At 40.4% G+C, this 27,006-nt stretch overlaps 1 protein-coding gene across 4 annotated transcripts; it reads right to left on the bottom strand.

Annotated features, from left to right (window-relative positions):
* On the bottom strand, positions 1-25,450 carry CDK7 (cyclin dependent kinase 7). Of its 4 annotated transcripts, none has more exons than XM_017808314.1 (13): positions 25,303-25,448; positions 25,079-25,138; positions 21,868-21,901; positions 21,284-21,347; positions 20,007-20,074; positions 18,086-18,154; positions 14,328-14,438; positions 13,100-13,218; positions 11,948-12,047; positions 10,074-10,160; positions 8,321-8,470; positions 6,531-6,678; positions 1-2,210 (listed from the first exon to the last, which is right to left on the bottom strand). In XM_017808314.1, the coding sequence occupies exons 1-13, from the start codon at positions 25,356-25,358 to the stop codon at positions 2,194-2,196; spliced, it is 1,083 nt and encodes a 360-aa protein (XP_017663803.1). In that variant the 5' UTR covers positions 25,359-25,448; the 3' UTR covers positions 1-2,193. The 4 variants fall into 4 exon arrangements, with proteins under 4 accessions (XP_017663803.1, XP_017663804.1, XP_017663802.1 ...); XM_017808313.1 differs by lacking the exon at positions 1-2,210 and adding an exon at positions 3,606-3,826; XM_017808315.1 differs by lacking the exons at positions 1-2,210; positions 21,284-21,347 and adding an exon at positions 3,600-3,826 and having other exon boundaries at positions 25,303-25,450.
* Between the last annotated feature and the right edge of the window lie 1,556 nt (positions 25,451-27,006).

Genomic DNA, 27,006 nt, shown 5'->3' with positions numbered 1-27,006 from the left:
TGAGCCTTCTTTGTCAATACAAAAAGGCTGCAAGGATCACATAGCATTAGAATCAATCAAGAACCAAGGAGACAGATAAGAATGTGATAGCTAGCAGTCCTTGTTCTCCATGTCATACCACCACAACTAATCCTGGTATCTGTGAAAAAATGAAGTCAGTTTTGTTTAAAATAAAACTTTCTGTATTGTGTGCTCATACAATGAATTTTGCTACATTTATTGTGGCAGAAAAGTGGAAGAAGAAAACAAAGTTCTCATTCAATTATATAAACAATGCATAGAAGTCACTCAAATTCCATCAAATCTTGAGGTAAATGGCATCATGTTTGCAAAGAGGAGTACTAACCTTTCAGGAAGAAACAGCAGTAAGACATAATAAAAAGATGGTAAGGGCAGAAGAACTGTGTCAACTCAAGAGAGAAGGCATTTAGATTATGTTCCTGTTTGCTCAAGTGTACCACTTAGACTTTTGCACAAGCATGCACATTGCAGGGTCAAACCACTCTTGATTGTTGTGGTTCTGAACAGAAGCCAAATAGATTGTAGCAGCTGTATATTCAACAATTCGGTGTGATAAGAAACAGACTGTCAGTGCTGAAGCATGATTAGCACGATATAAAGCTTACAAACTAACCAAGTCATGAGTTAAGTTAAACAATATTTAGATGACTGATTGCACATGATTGCATATTATATTTACAAATCCCAAATATTTCCTCCAATGTTCTGACATAAATCACAAAAATTAAATCAAACTATCCAAAAGCCTGAGATCAAGAAAAAATATTGTGCTGAACTGTGCTTTAATCTTATCATACTCTACGATATACATACTTTTTATCTATGCATAACACCATCATTAAGAGCAAGGCAATTTTAGTCCCTGACACGAGCAGATTTATTCAGGAACTCAACTGAAAACAAGACTTACTGCACACCCTCATGGTATAGAACAGGCCCCAACCATACATGCAGTGCACAGTATGCCAAATGAATTGCTGTGCGAGAGCTAGAAGGAAACGGCTCCTGAACTTGTATCATATAAGCGCTGCTATTTTTGAGCATCTACTGTGGCAAACATGTGACTTGAAGCACACAAGACAATAGCTTTGGTCACAAAATACACTCTCACTCCAACACTGCTATTACAGAGCACTGCAACTGTGCTCTATACATTAAAACACCGACTGCCCATCTAACGCTGTACCTACTCTTCAACTTTTGCCAGTAGGAGCTTAGAGGATTGCTACTGGTTCTGCTGGAAAAGATTTCCTTCAGGGAAGGGTATTGTCTAGACAGATGGAGCATTTTACAAAGAATGGTGTTACTCCCAACGCAGAACTGACAGAATATTTAAAATTGTCACTACCATACAAACTTTACTTGTTATACCCAATAGTTGGGATACCAAAAAATGCAGTATCTGTTTCAGGTGCTCAAGGTTTCCAAGCTTTGAAGACCAGTCAGAATGCTGCCATAGAAAAGTTCAATACAAAAAAGTTTACAGTACTCCTAACTCCTCTTCCCTATTCAGATTAACATGTTTTTGAACATATGCCTATGAGAAGTAGGACTGCAGTTTTCTTAATCCCCCAGCCTGCAGTGAGGAAGATGATGATGATTGATTACATAGACAATAAAAACTGCTGTAACTACTCTTAATGGATAAACATTTTCTCTACACTGTTAATTAGATCTTAAAAAATTTGTTTACTTTTCAACTGCCAACAGCCAATACAGAACACAATAGGGTACTGGGAGAGTAGTGATTCTCCTTTACAAAGCCAGCATACTCACATTGGCTTAAAGCAGGAGTTAAATGAAGGAACAGACAAGGAAGATGATGATTGCTCTTCCTCCACAAGCCTCAAAATCTTGTACTAATACACTTGCCACAAAAATTAGAAAACAGAACACTGAACGTGGTTTGCAGGTGGGAAAATGACAATAACTCACTAGGTATCCCTAAGATCCACTGCACAACGCTGGACACACAGTTAAGCTGCATCGACAGTGCCTATGGGCTTGTTTTTCTCCATTGAAGAAGTTTGGTTTACCAGCGGACACTTTGCAACCCCACCACGCTGGAATTCAGGCAAAGCTGAGTCCAGTATCTGCACCACGAATTGCTCAACAGCCACAGGCTGACAGGAGGGCTAGTATAGTTTTCCCAGTTAGATCTCCCTCCATCTCTTATGCAATCTTCGCGGCTGTGAAGGAAACAGTATTTAGATGCTTTTAGATTGTTATAGGTTTGAAAAGAGATGTTGAAATTTCTCCCTAATATCAATTACTGGGTAGCGTGCACCTACAATGAAAGGACATCCCCCCCACCTTTTCCCGGGGTGGGGGGAGGCGGGGAGGAGCGACGTCGCGCGCAGCGGGGCACGGGAGTGGGCGAGGGTTGTTTTTAAACTGGCTGGTACCAGGCATTGGGGCCTTGATTTGTTGGTCTTCCTGCCTGTCACCCGATGGAGTCGGCAGCCACCTTTTTTTTTTCCAATTCAACCTCCGAGAAGAAGCCTTCCCCTGCCTAGAACCGCCGTTGGGGATCGACCCCAGTCCTGCGCCGGCCATCACAGCAACCGCCGGGATAAACCCCAGGAGAGCCCCTGCCGACCGTTTTGGAGCGAGGTATCTGTCCCAGGCCCGCCCTGCGCCAGTGCTGCATATCAGAGCATCTCCCTGCGGCTGCTGCCTGGAGCAGCCTGCCCGCCGCTGCGGGCAGTTATTTCCTGAGCTGGGGAGCCCGGAGCTGTTGCCGAGGGCAGCGCCCATAGCCCTGGGACAAAAGGGAAACGCCCCTTCACTGTTGGCAGTGGAGCAACCATCGCTCCCGTGTCTGTGAGCAGTTGTTGAGCTACCGGGAACAGCCCGCGGACTCTCACGGGGAGCCACGGCAGCTGCCACCTGGGGAAGTAGGACTTTGTTTTGAAAGTTTTGGTTGCACTACTGTTACTTATTCAGGTTTTTTATATATATATATATACACACACACATGCTAATAAAGAGCTGTTGATTTCCTTTTCCACACCTTCCACCTGAAGCCTCTTAATTCTGAGGTTATAATAACTTAGAGGGAGAGGTTTGTTTTTTTTTTTCCTAACCTGCCCTCCTTAGCAAACATTTGTCTCTTGTTAAACTGTGACACAGATAATTTCTCCTGGCAGATTGGAATCTGTAAAAAAACAAACCAAACCAAAACCAAACCCCAAACAATTCACATTCAATATGTGCATCATATTGTTTTCAAGGTAGTGGATATGTCCTTGGAGAGTCTTAATGCATGACTGCTGAGAGAGCATATGCAAACTCATTTGTAAACACCTGAGCCTATTATCTGGAACAAAAAATTATCATGCCCTTTCCTTACAGTGATACATTTTTATTATGGGGTTGGAAGACAGTTATGTGTACATCTAAGCTCCAGGTGAGAAGTGTGTTATTTGTAGTTTTCCTCCTAAGGGTGTACATCTGTACAGGATAGCATGTAATTTACCACAGAGGTTCTGCAAAATTAGTCTGTGTAAATTTATACCCTGCAAGCAGTTTTGACAGTTATTACCCCAAAGCACAAGTCAAAGTAACAAGACAGCAAACCAGATAAAGAAATCTTTTTTTTTTTCCCTTCAAAACAATTTTATTGTAATAAAAAGGGTTAATAAACCCCTTGTTTCAGTAAAGAAATATTGAATTCTAATTTTACATGTTGAAATATTATAAAACGACAATCCTGTGACTATTGCAGCATTTTAAAAATGATTGGAACTTCGGTCATTTTCACACCCCATCCACAGCAATCAAAAAATCAGTTTTTTTGGTAATCCTGAAAAGTGTAAATCACATTGTTAGTAAAGTAAAGGGGTCCAGCCCTCTCCTCAAGATCTGATACCATTCTCAAGATATATCTACTCTGAACTGCTTAATGCTTAATACTACAGTGGCAGTACATGACTTCTTCTAATGAACCTCAGAGAGTGACAGAATCAAAGTACACTTAAATCAGTGTGTACTCCAAATGAGTCACAAATTCTGCAATTAAGTATTAATTACATTTGAGATACATGTAAGTATTTTTCTTTGTTGATATAAAAACCTAACCAGTCAACTGTTGGCATGAAAAGCTAAGCCTTAACCCTGTCCCACCACACCAACACTCTTAATAATTTTTCTTACATGCTGTCAGATCGAGGACAAATTCTTAACCTTAGATATGAATAGAATAGCTTTTGTTTATTTCCAAACCAATGTAGAATAGTTCTGATATTAGGTAGATTCTTTATGCTGCATTAACTCAGGAAAAAGTTTAGTGTACCTACAGCTCTGTAGGAATGCAGATCAATAAGACTGCTTCCTGGGGAAGCAGTGCTGCTTTTGGTTAAGTGCCAGAGTGAAGATTGACAGTGATGTCATCATAATATCAGTGTTTCCACATACCACACTGAACAGAAGTGGCAGCAGCAGACAAAGTATGCATGTTTAATCCTTTTCACAGGCAGTCATCCATCCAGTGACAGTTTTTCCCTGACAGTAGAGACTGTTTTGTGAGAAGTACTTAAGTTTGGTGAACACGCCCCACAGGCTACAGGGTTTTCTTGTTGTAGAAAAGCAGCGCTTAGGGTAATGGCAGGAATCTTTGTCCTGACAGGTCCTCATGCCAATATTTTACAAGAGGCTATCCATCAGTAATCATTCAGTCTATTTTGCCAAGCTCCAGAGTGCTACCTGGACAAGGCTAAGGAAATGTATTGTGCAGGATGCAAGGGCAGGCCAGTCTAAAAATTTCAGGGAATACAGCTTATTTTTCTTTGAGATTACTTTTGCATATTTCCACCCTCAATAGCAGTAAAAATATGCTGTCCTTCAATTTTTATTTAAATAAAGACTGTAGGATTATTCTTCCAAACAACTATTCAGATTTTAAGTGGTAATGTCATATAAGGATGGCAAATGAAATCCAGGGCAGCAGATTTGCTAGCTCTTAACATTGGCTCTCTCCTTAAATGTTTGTTGGCACTACCTTTGAGACCTTCTGATTCTGTCAGCCCAGCTAAGGCAAAACCAAAACATAATGGAAAATCCATATCAGAAAATCCATTACCTTTTCTGTTTTCCACTTAGTGGAAATGATACTGCTTTTTATGCTGATACTCAAATGTCTCAAAAATTAATGCTGACTTCTTAAATGCCTCATTTATAGCTAATCTCAAAACTCCTAGCATTTAACACATAAGCTTTATTTCATCTTGTTGAAGATGAGACTTTTTGAAAGATGTTAAAGCAATTATTGTTCTAGCTTTATACAGCTCTGGAAACTCTGCCCATTGTCAAATACAACAATTAAGTCACAGAAATCAAAGAAGCATTTCTCTTTTTCCTGTCCTTTAGTTAACAGGCCTATTTTAGGGCATGTACTCCAAAACACTAGTCACAAACCCTCAAATGATCTTTGCAAAAGGAGCTAAAAAGCTTAAATTAATTGCCTAAGCTACCATAACTTGACAAGTTCCCTCACATCAGTTGACTGATGGTAGTGGGGTCAGTAAACAGTGTGCAAGTAGTCAACTGATTAAATTTTATTTTGAGGTTGAAATCTTAAGGTAGTGGATTTTACTTCTAATTTGACACAGACTCTGAAACAACCATTCAAAGTGCCTAAAAGTTAAGTTAAACTCTAATAATGTAGTTGTCTCTCTGAACTCAAGAGGAAAAACACACTTCTATGGAAGCATCTCTATTACAAAAAAATACCACTTTTGAGTATTATTGAGTCTTATACTGGCAATAACAAAATGGCTCATGATAATCTGACAGCTGCTATCTAGCATATTCCAACTGTTAAGAAGACCAAGTCTAAGTTTAAGAACCAATATTTGCCTCTCTAGTAGAAGGTCTGAGTAATTCAGCATCAGATACAGATGTTGAGTCCTGAGCACTTTTCTTGCCACGAAGATATGAAATAATGCTACTGTTTGGGGAATACTGAAGGAGGGTCACAGAAATGTGCTTCATGTTCCTTACCCAGAATGGTCTAAACAATTAACTTGGCTTACCTGATTAGAAAGAAAGCAGAAATCTCTCTGAATCTCATCTACATTTTCCAGTCTGTCATTTCACAGAATCACATGCTATGCTTTGGACTCATACTCCTCATTTTGTTTTGTTTTAAGTGATGTGAAGTTAAATTACTTCCACCTAAGTAAGATGCCTCAGGAAAAAAAGGCTCATCATAATAGCCTACAATTTACTGGGCAGTATCACACACCATTAGAGCAATTAATGGAATTGGATATTTCTAACAAATAGATATTTCTAAGCATCATAGAAAAGAATCTTTTTTGTACTAATTCTGTCAGAACACAGAACTAAGCATTTATCCTAAACCACAAATCACTGAAGGGTTTCAGCTGGTGTTGGTGCCCAAGGAATTAGTCCATTCAGAGAGTTTGTGTTCTGAAACACTGAAAACATCCTATTCTCTCTGAGCATGTAGCTCCTATTTTAAAATCAGTGAAATATTAAGAGCTTACCTTGATCTATTCCTTCTGTTATTTTCCTTTTTAAATTTAAAAGTGCACTTTGTTGCTCCTTCACAGCTTCTGCAGGACAGTTGGGTCTTGGCAGCTGATTTCCTGGAGTGGGTCCTGGTCGATTACTGAAATACTTCTGTTTCAATGCCTTAATGATAACAGAAGAAAAATAACCAAGAAATTAGCATTAAGTGTCAGAATACTATTTATAAAGAAGTTATAATGAAATAAAGCACTTGCTATTGAGACTTAAAAACTACTTGGACATTTTTATACTACAAGGTGGCCTTGGGGCAAATCAAGTGTATGTTCTTAATTACTATCCACCCCACTTAGATTTGGTAAAGCAAGGGATAGAGTACTGTTATTTTCAGCTAGCACTCAGACATCCTAACAAAACTCTAGACTATTTTGCAAAAGGTCTTGTATAAGCACTTTCTAGCTCTGAAGAGCTCACATTCTGAATAGACTGAACAGTCTTAGATGAGACAAGAGTCTCATCTGAGTAAAGAGTAAAGCAGGAATAAAGAAAAATTAAAGAAAAATTAAAGGAATATATCTGAAGTCTTGATCAGATCCAGGACTTGGACACCAGCTGTTTTGTTAGCTTTTAAGATTTCTTTACTGTGCTGTTTCTACCCTGTAAACTATGAGAAAGGCACAATTTCTATTGGAGCAGAAGACAAACACAAGAGAGCAAGGTTGATTTCACGTAGTGGAATTACATACCCTATTTTAAATTTTAGGAACTTCACAGCTTCCATAAAGTGTGGTTAACAAAAAGTGGCTAAGGTGTTTCCTAGGCAATCATTACTCTTGCTAATGCCAGTTACATGATATTCAATGCTAGTTATAAATGAAACCAATATTGTAAGCACAAGTTGTTTCCTGCCTTAAACTGTGGCATTGCCAATAAATAGTCTAGACTGGAAAAATACACTGTCCTACAATATGATCTGAAAAATCACTTCATACATATGAACTGGTGTCCCAAGCATAGCAGAACTAATAATTTGGAAACTTGTACTGAATGTTCTTAAAGATAGTGGCCAAAAAAGTCTGAAGGTGCTCTGAAAAAGTCGTCTATAAAAAAATACATAACATCTACACTAATCCCCTGGATTCAGATCTGTCTTGTCTAACCAGCAGTGAGGGAGCCCTGGCCTTAAGGGGACAGTTCTGTTTCTGACATGCCTCCCTAACAGTGTAAAGTGACAGAAATACACTTTTCAAACTGCCAACTCGTATATCTTCCTCATTACAGAAATCAATATCATGAACTAGAACATTCTGCAAGATTTTCCTTTGAAGTCCTTCATTTCTCACCACCAGGGAGTAGTGAAAGTGAAAGTATAATGGAAAAGGATATTTAGACGAACATCATGGTTTAAAATCACCACAGAATTTCACATTAAAAAAGCCTCTTGGAAGTTTAAATGAAATTGAAGAAGACGCTGGATGAAGTAAGTCTGAAAATCTTTCAAACCCAGGGAATAGGATATGCTATGTTAAGACTTAACCTTCAAGCTTTAAGTGACTGAATTCCAAATGTCAAATACGACTGTCTAAAGGCGATGACTCATACACCTTTTAATTGTCTACACTGGGAACAGAGATGATCAGTTAGCATTATCCATGCCTTTCAGAGTTCTTTCTAAAACACTGAGGTTAGGTTTTTGGAAATTCATGCAACATTTCATTTCAAACCTCGCTTACTGGCTTCAAAACACATTTATTTTATATTAACAGTAGATTAATGCACATTAGGACATAACGCAAGTGTACTGTACCTGAGTAGCTGTAACCCTAGTGCAAGGATTAAATGTGAATAAGCCTTGAAGAAGATTGAGCAGATCATCACCAGCCGCACTGAAGATATGCTGAAGTGGCATTCCAGGGAAAGATTTAAATGTGACGTAGTCTGGAAGACTTGTCATGCCCTACAAAGACCAAAAATGGAATATATGTTTTTTACTTAAGAGTTCAGTTTTTCACAGAAAGCGAACTTCATATGGCTGTCTTTCAGCAGAAGCAAATAATCTTTCAAAACACCTTGCTAATACTTGGTCACTGAAATGAAAAAATGTAGGAGTAGTGGGTCATAAAGACTTTTTTTTTCTCAGTAACTGTTCCAGTTGTTTTACACTTTCCCTTTCCAAACGATCTGTCCTTCCTTTGCTTTAGCAGTGACCAGGCCAAAAGGAAAAACTGTTAACAAAGAAAAGAAGTAAAAAAGAACTTTAGAGTGGATGCAGACAAATGAAATAAAGATTCCTTTTGTGATCTGACATGGTGGGAGGGAAAATATTCACAAAAGAGCAAGTCTTTCTCCACATTAATAAAATTAACTACATTTTGAGCTACTTTTGAAATGCACAACTGAAAACTTATATGGGCTGTTGGAGGAGGGAAGGAGTTAAACAAGCAGTTAAACAGAAGATGAACTGCGTACTGTTTCTCCTGTAGGTATGATATCAGTACCATTGTATTCAAATTCTAGCATAAAAATGATCTTGTAACAACTATCCAAATGTAATAATTTAGTAGTATTTTAAGTATTTAGTCATCACACTTCAGCAAGTTTGTCCAAGCAAAATAAAATACGAACAACAAAGTGAAAAATGTGCTCAATCAGTTACAATCTTGATAGTAGAGTTTTCAATTATTGAAATGCATGGGCTTGCAAAATAACTTTGGGATGCATCATCTCTGTTTTGCTAGCCAATCTCCTATTCACTCCTTTCCCCACCCATATCTTAACTCTTCCTCTCCAAAGAAAGCACGAATGTCACTGCAAAAACCTTTATGTGTTTCATTCAGAATCCCAGAGCAACAGCAGAATTGTGTGGGGCTAGCACTGCCTCATACAGTATTTCTCCATATGGCTACAGCTCCATTTCATGATCATGTACCATAGCATTCCAGTACAATTCACACAAAGGAAAAGCAGCATGGAGAGGGAGCAGAGGTTAACAAGTACAGTGAGTGCTTCCATAGCTCAACAACAGTTCCTGATCAGGGAATTCAGAACTCTTGATGCAAGTTGCTCATCAGAAGTTATGCCCCACTTCCTGTCAGTCTGTTTAATATCCATAGTTAGGTAGGTCACTGTGTGTCCTGACAGTAAGTTTTGCCTAGTATTACTGAATTTATTGTCACTTCAGAGATAACTGTACTACTAATTTGTATTTGTTACCGTACTGTTGCTGAGACAAATTGTTCATCCTTAAAGCTGTTGGTCTGGTGTTTCTTACTGTATTCCAAACTATAACTTACCTTGGCCAACTTAGATCCCTATAAGTGGTTCCTACTTATGAAAGTCATGAAAGGACACAGAAAGGAAACCATAAAGTGTTGTTAATCTTGCTATTGACCAGAGGTTTGTCAAGAGAAACAACAAATCTCAGCTGCTCTGTGAGATGAGGCTACTGTCTTCTGAAAATCTACTCAAGTATTCTGGTATAACCTTTAATTTCATTTCAGAAGTTAAAATACAGAGTATCAAGTAAAACTAATGTCAGTCTGTTAAACAAAAGGACTCACAGGCCACTGCTCTTCTGTTGGAGTGCCCAGTGTTTCAAATATCCTTGTCAGCTGGTCAAGATCAGAGTCTCCAGGCAAAAAAGGAACCTAGAAGGTAACAGCATGTGATTTAATTAACTTCTGAACTTCAGTTTTAGAGTGGAGCTTTGAGTGATCACTCTTAAGTGCAGGGCAAAACACTTCTGTATACCATCTCTCCACAAAGAGCTACATTGAATATTGAGGCGTTCTACTGATGTTCAAATAGATTCTGAAAGTTTCTTGAACCTGGGCTTCATAATGTTGACTTGACAGCAGGGAACTAAACATAAAATTACACAACCACATTAATGTAAAATAACACAGGAAAGATTTTGCATCTTAGTTGTCAAAGTCATGGTGATCCTTCCATCATATGTTCCCTGAAGTTAGCTTTTATATATATATTCAGTACATTTAAAGTGACTCATAACTGGATTACAGAAGTTAGACTGAGGAAATGAGATTTAAGCATGAGGGAGACTAGAGACTCACTAGAATAGAAAACTGTCTTATCAGTATCACATGTTATTTAAACTAAGCAGAAGACTAAAAAGGGGGTATCTGCCCAGTTCAACTTGTACCTTGCACACCCCGCACACAATGGAAGTAAAAAGAAACTTTGTGACCAAAGCAAATTTATAAAGAATTAGAGACAGCGTTTAACTAAGCAACACAGAAATAGCCACACTAAACTTTGGCATCATGAAAGCCCCTCAAACATAAACTGCTTTCATAAAGCTCCCAGAAGCTGCATTGTCCTGAAAAAGGACAGATACATTTAAAAACACCACAGTGATAAAACTGAACCATAATACGTTTTTTACTTTGTGAGAAACCAAAGAATCAGTTCAACAATTTATTTGAATTCAACAATTCAGTAAATTCAACAACTTATTTGTCTTCTCACTTTGCTTAAATTTAATCACTTTACCAGGTCTAATGCATATTTATGTAAACATCACTAGTGTTCATTAAGCAGCCAGTATATATTTCCCTGTCTGAACTGCCAGCCAAATCGCACCAGCATACCTGTTTGGTGTGGCAAACGATTTCTTTTGAGGCGTTTTCACACAGACCAGTTCTCCAGTCTGGTTATGAGACAGCCAAAAAAGCATTCCAAGTATAGTGCAGAAACCAAGCAGAAGCGACTTAGTCGTGGAAGATAAATGATACTGCAGGCTACTTCGTGCCTTCAGCTGTGTCTGTGCCCCTGCTCTTCACTCCCCCCCGACACTTTCATGTCTTCTCCAAAGAGCTGAATAGTAAACGTTCTAGTTCCATAAAACATACTTAAGGACCATGACATCTGTGTACCATACAGAGGAGTGCCATAGGATTATCATAGCGTTAACCTTCAGCTTCATTCTAGTATTGTCAACTAACCACAGTTTAGAAAAAATATTGATTTTCTGTTCCTTATACATAAACCTACAATTAAGATGTGGCGATTATAATTTGCAGTTAGTGAGAAACAATGTATAAGGGACAGTGTATGCGTGTATCTAGGATGTCACATTTCTAGAAGGCTAGCGAAGGAAACTCATAGAAGGCTGTGTGAAACTGTAACACTAAGAGGACTGGAAGAGTTACCTACTTGGCATCTCCCAAGGCAGGACTGTGACAGTTTGTTGCAACTTTTTTACCCAACCGTTTTGAAAAACTTCCAATGCTTGTGGATGCTAATAAAACCTCAGTCTATTGCAAAACTTCACTTTCATTACAGTTAACAAGGTTTTGGAAACTTTCTTCTACCCTGTCTTTACCTGATAATGTTAGCAGGAGAGAAGCAGCCCACATAAAAAGCTGTAGTGCACTAAAGAGCAAATACAAAATGCTTACATTTGAAGACTTACCCTGAGAAGCAATTCAGCTAAAATACAACCAACAGCCCACATATCAACACCAACGCCATACATTCTAGCCCCAAACAATAGTTCTGGGGCTCGGTACCATCTGAAAAGAAAACACATTTTGGGAAAATCACCTGGCTTTGCTCATGTCAAATGCTGTATATTGTAGCAATACAAATACTAAAAAGAGGATGCTGCTTCTGCCTATATACTTTTCAGACACTGAAGAGCTGTAGTCTACCCCACAAAGTGTTTTGTTTAAGAAAGACTGAAAAAATTTGTGCATTCCTCACCACAGGGTCACATGCAACCACAAATTAACTGCAGTTTCAATTGAGCTGATTACAAGCAATGGAACTGCAGACATGCCAAGGAAGAAAGTTTTTAACTTGCAGGTTTGCAGGTTATAAAACAAAATTTTCTTAAAATTTTATGTTGAAGGAATGACAGCAAGACAGAACTCCTTCCAGCTTCCAAAAATCTCCAAATCAACAAACCTAAGTATTGAGGCTAGCTTTATGCAAAATGAGCTTTGTTGTTTAAAACAGCTACTTAACACTGCCTAGGAACAATTAGGTTTAATGCAATGACCTGATACACACACTGCTCTTGAAACTACTGTGGAATTTCTGCCTTTTGAACAAAGATGTTAAAACAAAACAGCTTTGCACGAATACTTTTATCATTACAGCAGTCAGAAGGAAACATGTTGCATGTTTTGTAGCCCTGCTTTTTAAAGCATACTTTAAATAAGCATGCTATAAAACCCATTAATAAATATTTTAATTGGTTCAAGTGTTTGTCTCTTAATAGGTAATGTGACTAGCTACAAAAATGGTTCTAGGTCTTGTGATTAACAGAAACTAGCAGCTGTCTTGCTCCCAAAACCAGGCTTACAGGAAGATATATATTATTTCCATATATTTCAAAAGAGTATCATACCAAAGAAAACTCCCAGGGATTCATATTGTAGCAGTTCTTATGGAGATTTTGTTAAACAATGCTTCCCTGCATGTTCTTTATGAGGCTCTTGCCACATAACATGAACTAGATGCTACTCTTTGAATATGTTGATATGACATGAGGGAAGTGCCAAGAGACACCTACAAAACAACTAAATAATCTCTGTCTAAGAAATAAAATAGAATGTCTTACCTTGTTACTACCTGGTGTGTATAAACTCTATTTGGGCTTCCAAAAGATTTTGCCAAGCCAAAGTCAGCTAATTTTAAAACTCCACTTTCATCTAACAGCAAGTTATTTGGTTTAAGATCCTGTCAGTAGAGAAAGCAAATAATGAATTTTGTCAGTATTGATAAAAGCAGACATATAATGAATCTCCTAGCAGATGTATCATAAGAGTATTCTAAAATGAAAGCTTTTGATTCTATGTGAAGTCTACGTTGTTAGAAAAAAATAATAAAACACCGGAAATTGAGTATTTAGTCATAGAGGAAAATCATAGTGAGACACACCAATTTGAATATTAACACATTTAAGCTGCAGACTATAAAAAAGCCACTTCATAGGTTTTAGCTTTGCTGCAGGACCAACAGTTTTGTTAACCACATAGATGCCAACTGAATAATAAAAAGACCTTGCAAATGTTTCAAATAACTGCAGAAATTATGGAAGTCATACAGTTTAATACAGTAGCAGTGTGTTGTTGGGTTGACCCCTGGCCAGTAGAGAAGCATCCACATAGCCATTTGCTCATTCCATTCTCATGCCAGAAGTCCAGGCAAAAGAAGACCAAAAGCAAGAACACTCTAGGCACACTATAAAGGCAGTTTAACAGGTGAAGGAAAGAGGAAAAAACAAAAGCAAGCAATGCAATGGAAATCATTCACCATCTCCCACAAGCAGACAGATACACGAAACAGTCTCCAAGAAAGAGGCAACCCGGAAGGCAAAATCCCCCCTTCTTCTCTAACCCAGGTTTTTACTAATGATCATGGCATTATATGGCATGCAGTATCCCTAGGGACAACTTGGGTCAGCTGCCCCAGCTGTGTCCCCTCCCCACTTCTTGCCCACCCCCAGCCTACGCATCGGGGCAAGGGCAGGGTGGAAAAAAGAGAAAGCCTCAACAGTTCACCTGCTGTGAAAAAAGTTCAATCCATCCCAGCCAGACCCAGTTCACAGTGATAATTAAAGTCACATCTAACTGGAGAACCTTTTATATAAGTATTTAAATGAAAATTGCATCAGTAATTCTTAACATTTCCGGTACTTCTATTGTCTCTCCAAAACACGTAATATGAAAGTATATGGAGTGAGAGTGCCTGAACTCCAAAACTACTTTCATCACACTTTAGACTCAAACTTTATCCCATGTGAGTTTTGTTGCAGCATAAAGGCTGTCAGTTTAGTACATGCTTACCCTGTGTAAAATCCAGTGTTGATGCAGATATTCTAATCCTTGAAGTGTCATCAGCATATATGCCTTGATGTGAGACTGTGTCAACACAATACTTGTATCCTTTATAATAACCTGTAAAGTTTTAACATGATAGTAAAGCTCAACACACAAGATAAACTTACTACCATTCTTTCAGCTCAAAAGTTACTTCAGGCTCAAAGAAAAATTTCAAACAGCAGTCACAAATTCTCTACCATTCTCACTCTTTTTCCAGAAATATAGGTCTATTCTGGAGATCAGAAATTGAAATCCAGAGCCCAGATAGTCTACATGAACTCTTCCCAGGTCAGCAGGGACCTCTCTGGAATTCCCAAGACAGTTCAAAAATAATTGAGGGAGGTTGTGCAATGACATCATCCTCTGAGGATTCTGGGATGAATCTCATCAGGCCCCATACATTTGCAGGCATCCAGCTGGAGCAGCAGATCCCACACAAGTTCAGGGACAACTTGGAGTTGATCATTCTCACAGTCATGGGTCTCCAGCTCAGGACACTGAGACCCCCTTGGTCCATCATCCGTGTTGAAGACAGAGGCACAGAAAGTGTGAAACACCTCTGCCTTGTCCCTGTCCCTATTTGTGAGGTGACCATCCTCATCCTGTAACGGGCTGGTGATATTTCTATACTGCCAGTTACCATTAATGTATTTGAAAGAACTCTTTTTATTGTCCCCCACATTTCTGGCCAGCTTCAACTCCAGCTGAGTTTTGGCAGCACAAATTTTCTCCCTACAGCACCAAGCAGCATCTCTGAATTCTTCCCGTGTCACTTGACTTTGCTTCTACTGGGCATATACACCTTTCCTTTTTGCCTTATTTCCAAGAGAAGATTCCAGCTCAGCCAAGCCAGCCTTCTGCCTCACCTGCTTGATTTCCAACATATGGGAATTGCTGCTCCTGTGCCCTACGGAGGTGAACTTTAAAAAGTGACCAGCACTGATGGATCTCAGCACCAGCAAAAACATTTTCTCAGGAGACTTTCCCAATTCCATGAGCAGCCTGAAGTCCACTCTCCTTCATGTCCAAAGTTGAGGTTTTGCTGGCACTTTTGCTCCTGTCAACAGAGATTTTAAACTCAATCCCTTTGCGATTGCTGTGGCCAAGACGGCCACCAATCTCCAGTTTGCTCACAAGATCCACTCTGTGAACAAATAGCAGATCAAAGAGGGCATCTTTCTGAGTCAGCTCCCTTAGGACTTGTTCCAGGTTTTTTAGGAATTTTCTGGCCCAGGTTGTACCAGATGTGTGATGCTCTCAGTTAATTTCTGGCAAGTTGAAGTCCTCCATAAGGACCAGGGCAGTTGACTTGGAATTGTGCTTAGTTCCTCCAAGAATAACTCATTGGCGTCATCATCCTGGCTGGGAGGTCTGTAGCAGATTCCCACAATGACATCCACATTATATGCTGGCCCCTTGATTCTTACCCAGAGGCTCTCAACTGTGCCACTGCCCACTGTGAGCTCCGTACATTCTAACACTTCTATTACATACAGTGCCACCTCTCTGCTTCTTCTGCCCTGCCTATCCCTCCTAAAGAGCCTGTCACCATCCAGCAGGGCACTCCAGTCTCAGAATTCATCCCACCGGGTTTCACTTACACCAAAGATATCAAATCTCTGGCATTATAGCCAACACCTCATGAACTAGATTGAGAGATATCATTAGTGCTTGTTTCCTCAAGTTTGGGCACACCATCCCATGGTTTATCACTGGCCTGCAAGCCTGGTCTTGTCCTTTTACTCCTTCCAATCTCATTTAAAGCTGTAACAAGCCCCACTAGTTTCTGTGTTTCAGGGCTTCCCTCAGCACCCAGGGCTTTCACCACCACCTTAACAGATCAGGACTACAATCACCACTTTGACCAACAAACATCGGAATTGCAACAACCAAGTCTCATTGGTGGATCCAACAGGTGTCTTGCGGGTCCTTCCAGTCTCCTGGGGGATTCACAGCCCTGCTCCAACTACCTCTACTGGCACTGCAGCCTCACTCCAGCACCATGCAAGCATCTCCTGGTATCAAATCCCAGCTATCCGCCATTTCCTGCCAGCACTGACTCTTCAACCATTCCTGCCAGGTTTTCTGGGTGTGGGGATGGCGAAACACATGGAGGGGTAGCCATCTGGTCTCTGTCCTGTAGCCACGTGTGTTTTTTCCAGGTTGAGGAGGCTGGCTGCCATCTTCATTTGGCCTGGTGGGCAGAGCTTGGGGAGGTTTCTCCTCATCAGTTGGTTTAAACCAGTTATATCAGTATTGTTATTAGCATTTCTTCTTGCTAAAGAGGTACTTTTTCACTTACATCCAGGTGTATTTGGTCTCTCTGTACTGGAGAAACCAGGGTTATTGAATCCGAGGGATAAGATTTTTTTCTGAGGTCTCCACTCTTCCAAATTGTCTCAAACCAAGACACACAAAAATGATAAATGTGTCACTGAACCTGAAATTATGTTCCCAGTTATTCCTTTTTTCTTCATGCAACCTAAGCAATTCATCTTTGTATTTACAAGTTTCCTCTTCTATCTCCACAAAGACCAGGAGGTATGGCCACTTCGCTGAATTTTAAAAAATACACAAGTTTTCTACATTCTTTGATTTTTAACGTTAAAAATCTATGCAAACACCCTGTTTAAAAGAATTTTCTCCACTATTCCTCAAAGCCTGCTTGTTAATACTACTGTCCTGTTCAGTAATAGCCTTTCATAAGCTTTAAGCTGTTTGAGACTTATAAGAGACCTAAGACTGCACAAATTTCATGTATGCTACAATGCTTAATCACAACAGGGTGCAGTCCCAATGGCAGCCTGAGTGATATAACAATACAGTTTAAATGCTTCATGTACCAGAGCATCACGTAGTACAAGAGTATTTCATTCTTCTTTGTATACTGATCTTCTTCAGCTCTAAATGTTGCATAGTTACTATGTAAACAGCATAAATCCTCTAGAAGTCTACTCTTTACTAACGTCTATTAGCATAAATCTGATCTAACCTTTTCAAGTCTTGCATTCATCTACGTTTCAGCAAGCCTGTCAGTATTTCCTTTTAACAATTCAAATGCTACCTCCAGTTCTTAGCAGCATATGTATAATGAGCTAGCTTAACAACTACATGAATTTCAGTTCAGAGTAGATATCTTGTGTGCATATGCAGATCTCTCATGCATTGCTGCCTAGGACAGTCTTCCAAAAATGAAGATTCTCACATCAAAATGTCTCATGCAAAGACTTAGGCAAAGACAAATGGATTTTTGGTCTTGGAGAATGAAACATCTGTAAGATATTGATTTGCAATTACCTAGCATTACTACATTTGAAAAAAATGTTTCAGGTACATGCAATTTTAATACCAGCTCATCACCTGGTATATTTCAGTAGCACACTTACCTGAACATGTTTGAGATTATGTTCAGCAATTGCACTCCAAGAAGCTGATTTATGACTGAGATTCTATGCTCTGACTGGAGTCACAGAAAACTAACACAGGAAACACAATGTGTTTCTTGAAGATCATGATGACAAGTATTTAAAAGTAAAGGAACTAATCAAACAAGAACTCACAAAAACTGAAATTACTCAAACTACTATTAAGACACAATCTTCATTAACTAACATAATCAAAGTCACCTTTCTAATATGGGCAAATATAAGCCTGATAAAATAGCATTTTCAGAAACCATCTTAAGATACTGAAAAAAAAAAACCTCTTTAAAAAAATCTTACCTCTAGATCTGTTTCCATAAAATCAAACACCAAGCTAATATTGGACTTGTGTCCAAATGCATCTATGAGCTGCAAAACAAAATACACTATGATTAAGCATGCTCTCATGCTTCCAGTTTTCTGAAATTCAACATCACTGTAGACTATATGTGGATTTTCAGCTTTTTGAGAATTGGTTTAAGTTTTTTGATTTGCAACACAAAAATTGTTGCTTAGTTCAGCTTCTTAACTCAGTCCTCAAAAACTCAGAAAAAACGCCCCATTTAGTATGGTAGTAACATTTTACACCACAATTGCCCCTCCTCCCTGGAGATAGGAAAAAAGAGAAAGAATTAACTTTATCTCACACTACAACTAGTGTATTGCACACCATGTCCTCTCCCCAAACTTCGCTGTTCTACAAAACTTGTACCCTTTATTGAGTACGTGACTAAGTTTGCCCATGGATTCAACTCTGGGTATCTGCTTCATGTAAGTATTCTAAGTGTTAGGCTTATTAACTCCCCTTCAGATATTCTTAGGTGTGTATTCATCTTTGTAGCAATCTTTCCAGCAAAAATAAAACTCTTTGGAGAATATCCAAACAGTCCTTTCTTAGGATGAAGTTGTGTAACGACAGAATCAGTTTTTAGTTTGAGATAACACAAGCGTGATGCTGAGTGAAAACAAGAAATTAGCCAGCCTGGTATTCAACCTTCAAGCTGTGGAAGGTATGAGCTCCATGGTGCAGCTTATTCCTTAGCGTGATGGCCATGTGAACTGCCCAGTTGCAATACAGTCGTTTAAACAGTCCATAACAACAGCGACTGTGCCCCTTGTGCTCCCAACATCCACAGAAGTTTTGTGAGGACTACTAAGGGGGCACAACATTGTCTATTGCTTTTAGTACCTGCTTACGGAACTGCTGATCATAAATTTGCCTAACTCCTTTTTGAACTGCTGATGCTATTTACTTCTACAATGCCCCAGTCAACAGATTCTAGAAATTCATTATACACTGAATCAAGCTGTACAATTTCCACTCCCACTGCAAATATATTTTAAACACATCTCTTATTTTTAGTGCTACAGGGTTTGGAAATACCAGCTCTGCATGGACTCCACCTACCACCTCAGTTTTGTAGACCCGCCCATTCCCAGCCTTTTCCTTTCCAGAATGAGGAATCCCTGACTTTTTCATAAAGAAGATGCTCCATCTCTTTGCCATTCTAGTTGTCCTTCCCTGCATATTCTCTAACTTTGACAGCTAAAGCAACCACTTTGAAAATAAGTTCACAATCCAGAAGAAAATTATACTTCCACTCTGAAAAGAGTTAAAGTATCTGGAAAATTCGTATTTGGTCTAATATTTATGTAAGACCTTGTAATTATTGCTATGAGTTACCTTTAAAATATCTTTAGCTCCAGCTGAATACCTGTAGCTGTCACTTTATCAAAATGCAACTGAAACAATACTGATTTTACTCCTTCCAACAGAGATTTTAAACATCATATCTGTGTGCTAAAGCCTAATAAACCACACGATCTTCCCTTTACCATTTCTTATGAAAGCCTGCTTTTGGACTGTCTCCAGTTCCATATGAAGCAAACAATCAGGTGAATTCAGCACTGCATTCATTTGCAATTCTATCAGAGAGATGCAAAATCAGGTAATCTAAATTTCCACAATTCTTCCCACTATTAATTTCCACACAGCCCCCAGCTGAAAAGTGAAAGGATTAAAAAAAACCCTAATTTGCCTTTGTTATTGAAATTGGCATTTTGCCATTATAATTGTTGTACTGCCTACCTAGGGCTGGGAAAAAAAACCTTAAATAACATTAAGTAACAGCTCCATGACCCAACTACTTCTGAATTTCAGTCTGAACCTGTACCAAAATATTTGAGGACTGATTCTAAAAGCAGCACTCATTTTACTTACACCAATAATATTTGGATGGCTTAGCTCCTGTAACAGCTTTATTTCCCTGAGGGCTGTCCTGTTGATTCCTACATTGATGGGAAGAAAAAAGAAGATGAAAGAACAAAATGAAAAACTGGATTAAGCTCCAAATAAACATCTCGTTCTGTTACTCACTGACTATTTACTACTACAAATTACATTCTCACCACTCAACAATTGGCTAAATAACAAGTACATTGCCATAAGTAAGTAAATTGCTGCAGAATAAAAGTGGGCATACATTTTTTTCCACAGCACATACATTTTACACCACAGTAATCCAGTTTAGATTATGAAGCAACAAGTCTCCCTTTTGGCAAAAAGGGAAACTCATAGCAAAAGCCTAGGGGGAAAAAAAAAGATCACCTTTTACATGGTACTGGAAGGCTTGCTTTTATTTTAAAGAAAAGTTTTATCTTGCAAATATCAGTTCTTCAACATATCTCACTTTCAGAGGAACGCATCCTGACAAAGCTCATGAATAAACTTTTTTTTTTGACACAGCACTGTTTAATAACACAAAACATCTGTTTTTCTACATTCATGCTGTGGCATAAATAAGGCATAAAAGGTGATTGACCAAAACCTGCTTGCCCTTGCTTGAATCTTTTCATGGTCAGATTTTACAGAGGAAAAACCAGAGGATGATGGGGGTGAATGGTGCGCTTTGGCAGTCACACTGATTGCACTGCATCAAACCACGATTCCTGCAGGGTACAAATTCCTCCTTGAAAAGTGCTTATATATGTGGCTTGTATGAAATCTGACAGGCAAACTGTGGTATGTCATACAGGAAGATTTAGCCGCACATGAGCTCAAAACCAGTGTTCTAAAACCTAGGATAAAATTCAATGCTAATTTCTGGCATTGAAAGTTTTGGGCAAAGCTACATGGATTCCTTTACACTCCTGCTTTCCCTGTTTTAATTACCTATTTTGGAATCAAGCTGACAATGGCTGCTTTTGGGTGGGCAAAGACTCAGATGATTAAAAAAAAAAAAGAAACGTCATATTACAACGCAGGGAAAGCAGATATAATCATTATTTTCGATAACATCTTTCAATTACAGCTAGACACTATACAGGCCAAAGCAATAACTGTCCCTAAGGGCCATTAGCCCACTGAAGGCCAGGTGGATCATGACTCTTGGGCAGCCAGCTCAACTGTGAGACTCTGTGACGAGTTTAGAAGTTTTTTTTTCATAGAATGGAACTGGAGAGTTGATAGCAAAGACTGTTCACTGAAAAGCTGGTGACCTGATGCAGGATCCCGGAAGGACAGCAGCCTGCACACAAACAAAATTCTACTACACCACACAAGCTGTAAAAGAAGACCAAGATTAGTGAGTTTTAATTTGTAATATCCATGCCTAGAGGCAAGTGGCTGATCAGAGCATACACTCTACAGTGCTGAACATCAAACAAACCCACACAGAAACAAAAGTTTTAAGATTCTGGCTTTAATAGAACAAAGAAAATACCTGAAAACAGACGCAAATACTCTCACCCATCTTAAAAATTTAAGAGATGCATTAATACAAAGAGGTTTTCTAAACTCAGTGCTGGTGCCATTGTTATTATTTTATGCTAGATTCATGTCTATATTCCACTAAAATTGAGAAGCTAAGCAGTTATATACTCATATTTAGATATATACCATGCATGCAGGTATCTTTTGTCTGTCCCTGCAGTTTGCAAAGCAATCCTCTACTAAGCCTTACACTGGTCACTGAGCTCATTTTTCCCAAACAAGGTATGGTATGTGAAATTAATGTACCAATTAACAAAAACAAAGCAAACAAAGCACAGCTTCTACAGCAAGAATTTGTTTTAAAACTCACCATCTTTAGCTTCCGATCTATGCCCCAGTTTAATCTGAAAATAAATGTTTCATATTATATAAGATTAAGACATCTTCCCCAACAGTGGGGAACACATTCTTTACCATTACTCTTGTAAGATAGAATGAGTTTCAGCATAATGAAGCACTTTACCAGCTAGGTTGCTTTTAGTTGTTTGTTTTTTTTTCTTAAAAAAATAACTGTTCTTACAGCATTAGTTTTTACAAAAGCTTAAAAAAACCCATGATGGCACTGAAAGCAGACATAATGCAAACTGACAGCATAAAATGCTTCGTAGCCACAAAGCTTTATTATATCACTAATGAGTTTCTTCTCAGGGAGAAATGAGAGCTAAGTAATTGACAATCATCTTAGAATGATTCTAGTGAAATTAGCACAGGCTGTAAGCTTGGGCTGTAAACTGGGCAGTCCTTCTGCCTTAATCATCTACTGCCTGAAATTTCAAGTCCAGAATCACACCATGGATATTTCCAGATGACAAAAGTTAAGAAAATGTTCTGATAAAACCAAGAATGCTTTTCACAACAGCTGCTACCAGTAGCAACCATACAACAGAAGTATCACAATGCTAAAAGGGATTAGTGCATTAAACAAAATTACTTACTATTGATACAATTCAACTTGCTGAGTAAAGTAGGATCTTTAACTAAAAAAAAAGTGCTGAAATGTGCATTTTTGTCCTTAACAAAGCATAGCTGAAGATTCATTTTTAATACAAAAACTTCCTGCAATCCCTTCAGATAGTAAGAAGTGAAACACTTTATGACAACATAAACATTTTCATCATTTGTATCCAAAGGAGTATGTTGCAGATCCAAGATCACTTTCATATTTTATCAGAAAACTACCATATGGTTAAGAGACATTACTGGAAAACTCTCAAGTCTAGTTAGGCCTTCTGATTACTATCCATTATTGGCTGCTCAAACTGGCAGCAATGAAATAAAAAAGAGAAGTCCGAGGGCAATCAAAAGAGACTTCAGGGCCCTGGAACGATTGGTTGCAGGATCAAGAGCAGAGGTAGTGATTTTCTTGATCCTTCTGGTAACAAGGAAGAATATTGATAGGAATAGGCAGATCCATCAAGTCAATGAGGCTGGTGTAACCACAAAAATTTTTGGTTCTTTGAGTATGAGATGATCCACTCAACACCTCGTCTACTGATACCTGATGAGATGCACCTATCTCAGAGGGGACAAAGAGTTCTAACACAGGAGCTAGTGGGGCTCACTAATAGAACTTTAAACTAGCTTGGAAGGGGGAAATGGACAAGACCAGCCTCACAGGCCAGTGATGAGCCACGGGATGGTGTGCCAAAACCTAAGAAACGAGCACTAAGGGCATCCCTCAATATGCTTCACAAGGTGTTGGCCACAAAGTACCACACCTGAAATGTTTCTACACTAATGTACCCAGCATGAGGAACAAACAAGAGGACTTTGAAGATTTGTCCCAGTCTCAAAGATTTGACATCACTTGCATAAGTGAAACCCGGTGGGATGAATTCTGAGACTGGAGTGCCCTGCTGGATGGTGACAGGCTCTTTAGGAGGGATAGGCAGGGCAGAAGAGGCAGAGAGGTGGCACTGTATGTAATAGAAGTGTTAGAATGTACGGAGCTCACAGTGGGCAGTGGCACAGTTGAGAGCCTCTGGGTAAGAATCAAGGGGCCAGCATTTTGGACAAAGTGTCCAGTATACAGCTGGATAACCATGTTACAACATGGTTGAACATCTGGCTCATGGGTTGGGCTCAGAGGGTAACAGTGAATGGCATTACATCCATTCACCAGTGGGGTTCCAGAGGGCTCCATCCTCGGTCCATTTCTTTTCAACATCTTCATAACAACTTGGACGCAGAACATAAGGAATACTAAGTAAGTTTGCCAGTGACACTAAATTGAGAGGAGCTGTTGATCCCTTGACGGTAGGCAGGCCCTGCAGAGAGATCTCGACAAATTAGAGAGATGGGCAATCACTAACTGTATGAAGCTGAACAAGGTCAAGTGCTGGATTCTGCACCTGGGATAGGGCAACTCCAGATGTATGTGCAGACTGGGGAATGAGATGCTGGAAAGCAGTGCCCTGGAAATGAACCTGGGGGTCTTGGTCGATGGCAAGTTGAATGTGAGTCAGCAGTGCCCTGGCAGCCAGGAGGGCCAACCGTGTCCTGGGGGGCATCAAGCAAAGCATCATCAGCTGGTCGAGGGAGGGGATTGTCCCGCTCTGCTCTGCACTGGGGTGGTCTCACCTTGAATATTGTGGCAGTTTTGGGTGCCACAATATAAGAAAGATATTGAGCTCTTAGAGAGCATGCAAGGGAGGGCAACGAATATGGTGAAAGGCCTTGAGGGGAAGCCGTATGAGGAGTGGCTGAAGTCACTTGGTGTGTTCAGCCTAGAGAAGAGGAGACTGAGGGGAAACCTCTTTGGGGTCTTCAACATCCTCATGAGGGGCAGTGGAGGGGCAAGTACTGATCTCTTCGCTCTCTTGAGCAGTGACAGAACTCAAGGAAACAGCATGAAATGGAATCATAGGAGGTTTAGGTTAGATATCAGGAAAAGGTTCTTCACCCAGAGGGTGGTTGGGCACTGGAACAGGCTCCCCAGGGAAGTGGTCACAACACTAAGCCTGACAGAGTACAAGAAGTGTTTGGACAATGCTCTCAGGCACATGGTGTGACTCCTGGGGATGGCCCTCCACAGGGCTAGGAGCTGGACTCAATGATCCTTGTAGGTCTCTTCCAACTCAGCATATTATATGATTCTCTAAGTTCTAAGGACCTTAATCACAAGTAACACTATGGACCGAAGGAAATTAGGCACAGCATGAGGAAAGATTTAAAATAAAATTAAATTAAAAAAAGCCACTATCTTGGTCTAGTAAAGTCTACAGTTTGGAAGTGTGTGTTGCTTGGTGTTTGGGTTTTTTGGGAATATACCTAACAAATAACCAGAAATTCAAGTTACAGGTCATACAACCTTTCAAAAACATAGCAAAGCCACTCTCTCTTCCAGGGTGGGGTGCACATTACAGACATGTGAACTAGATCATTTAAACCAAACACTCTGGAAACAAAAATGCATATTATCCCACTACCCATTAAGGCAGTTAAAAAAAAAAAAAGTCATTACGCAGGTCAAGAGGAACCAGACCCTTAGTGACACACTGAGAAGACACTCTGACACTCACCTTCTTAATAGCCACAATTCGGTTATTGGTCTTGTCCCTGGCCTTATAGACGGTGGCGAACTAGCGAGGGGGAGAGAGAGAGCGGAGGAGAGAGAGAGAGGGGGGGAGAGAGATGCTGCCGTGAGCAGGGCTGACGGGCCGTGTGAGGGGAGGCCCCCACGCACTCCGCAGGCCCGCCCGTGCCCCGCTCCCGCCGCGGCCGGGCGGCCACACGGGCTGCTCACCTGACCCTCCCCCAGGAAGTCGAGCTTCTCGTAGCGCTTGGCGCGCGCCCGCGCATCCATTGCCGGCGGAATCCGCAGCGCGAGCGCTGAACCACCTACAGGCTGGAAGGAACCCCGGGACTGGGGGATCCGGGGCGGTGCTTTGACCCCCCGGCCGCGCCGCTTCCGGCCCCCGCCCCGCCCCCGCCCCGCCCCGGCCGCGGGTGGGGCGGACGCGCCACCATTTAGGTGCGGGTCCGGCAGTCTTCTCGGGACTAGTCTGGGCTTGTCACTGTACGTCTGCTGGAACAGTCGAGAGGTTGTCCCAGAAGGTGCTTCTGTTTTGATCCCAGTCTCAGGTCTGCTTTCGGAGAAAACTCCGCATACTCTCTGCATAGAGAGAGAACTTTCGTTATGCAATAAACCCATTATTATTGTTTAGAAGGAGTGCTCTCAGCCACTTTATTAGATTTTACTGGAGAATCTTAATTATACTATTAAAACATCTTCCTTATGAGCAATTATTTACAATATAGTTCTTAAAACTACCATTCAGTAGCTATCAGAGGTAAATACTTACTGAGAAATTTCTCATTTGAAAATTAATTTCCCTACCTGCCTAAGCTTTGCTGTTCTTTACTAAGTTACTCTGTGAAGAACAGCCATCACCTCCGAGAGTACATCAGTGTCCCTTTCCTGCCTGTAAAATCATTCCCAGTGAATCATCCTGGTAAGTCAGCCTCACCTCAATCTCTGGAAAGGTGAGGCTCATTCTGGAGGCCGTCTGTATCTACATGGAGGACAAGAAAGTGATCAGGATTAGTCAGCATGGGCACACTAAAGTCATGCTTGACCAACCTGATTGCTTTCTGTGATGAAGCACTCTCTACCTAGATGGATGAGGGGACAGCAGTGGGTATTGTCTACCTCAACTTCAGCACTTGGACACTGTCTCTCACAACACCCTCATAGGCAAACTCAGGAAGTTTGGGCCGGATGAGTGGACAGTGAGGTGGACAGCAGATCCCAGGCGATCACAATCAGTGAGGCCTGTCACTAGTGGTGTCCCCCAAGGTTCAACACTGGACCCAGTATTGTTTACCCATGACTTGGATGAAGGGACAGATGCCTCCTCAGCAAGTTCACTGATGACACAAAGCTGGGAGGAGTGGCCAGTACCCCAAAGGGCTGTGCTGCCCTTCAGAAGGGCCTCAACAGGTTGGAGAGATGGGCAGAGAAGAACTGTCTGAAAGTCAACAAGGGCAAGTGCAAGTCCTGCACCTGGGGAGGAATAACCCCCTGCACCAGCACAGGCTGAGAGCCAACCTGGTGGGAAGCAGCTCTGTGGAGAAGGACCTGAGGGTCCTGGTGGGCAACAAGCTGTCCATGAGCCAGCAGTGAGGCCTTATGGCCAGGAAGGCCAATGGTATCCTGGAGTGCTTTAGGAAGAGCATTGCTAGCAGGTCGAGTGAGCTGATCCTACCCCTCTACTCAGCCCTGGTGAGGCTTCACCTGGAGTGCTGTGTCCAGTTCTGGGCTCCTCAGAAAAAGAGAGACATGGAGCTCCTGAAGCAGGTCCAGAGGAGGGCTACAAAGGTGATGAGGGAAACTGGAGCATCTCTCTTGTGAGGAAAGGCTGAGGGAACTGGGCTTGTTCAGCCTTGAGAAGAGAGGACTGAGAGGGGACTTCATCAAAGTATGCAAGTATTTGAAGGGAAGGTGTTA

Source organism: Lepidothrix coronata, unplaced genomic scaffold, assembly GCF_001604755.1.
Source record: "Lepidothrix coronata isolate B3197 unplaced genomic scaffold, Lepidothrix_coronata-1.0 Scaffold22, whole genome shotgun sequence".
In the NCBI taxonomy this organism is placed as follows: Eukaryota; Metazoa; Chordata; class Aves; order Passeriformes; family Pipridae; genus Lepidothrix; species Lepidothrix coronata.
The sequence above is the reverse complement of the archived record's forward strand: the minus strand, read 5'-3'. Positions and strand labels throughout refer to the sequence as shown.

What these genes read in the sequence shown, in the direction of transcription:
- CDK7 (XM_017808313.1), bottom strand. Translation starts at nt 25,358, where the DNA reads ATGCGCGGGCGCGCGCCAAGCGCTACGAGAAGCTCGACTTCCTGGGGG. An exon ending in CAACAGAAGAGCAGTGGCCT is followed by an intron (nt 8,471 to 10,073) that starts GTGAGTCCTTTT and finishes TGGTCTTTGTAG; the next exon opens with GGCATGACAAGTCTTCCAGA. An exon ending in AACAGAAGGAATAGATCAAG is followed by an intron (nt 3,827 to 6,530) that starts GTAAGCTCTTAA and finishes TACACTTTTCAG; the next exon opens with GATTACCAAAAAAACTGATT.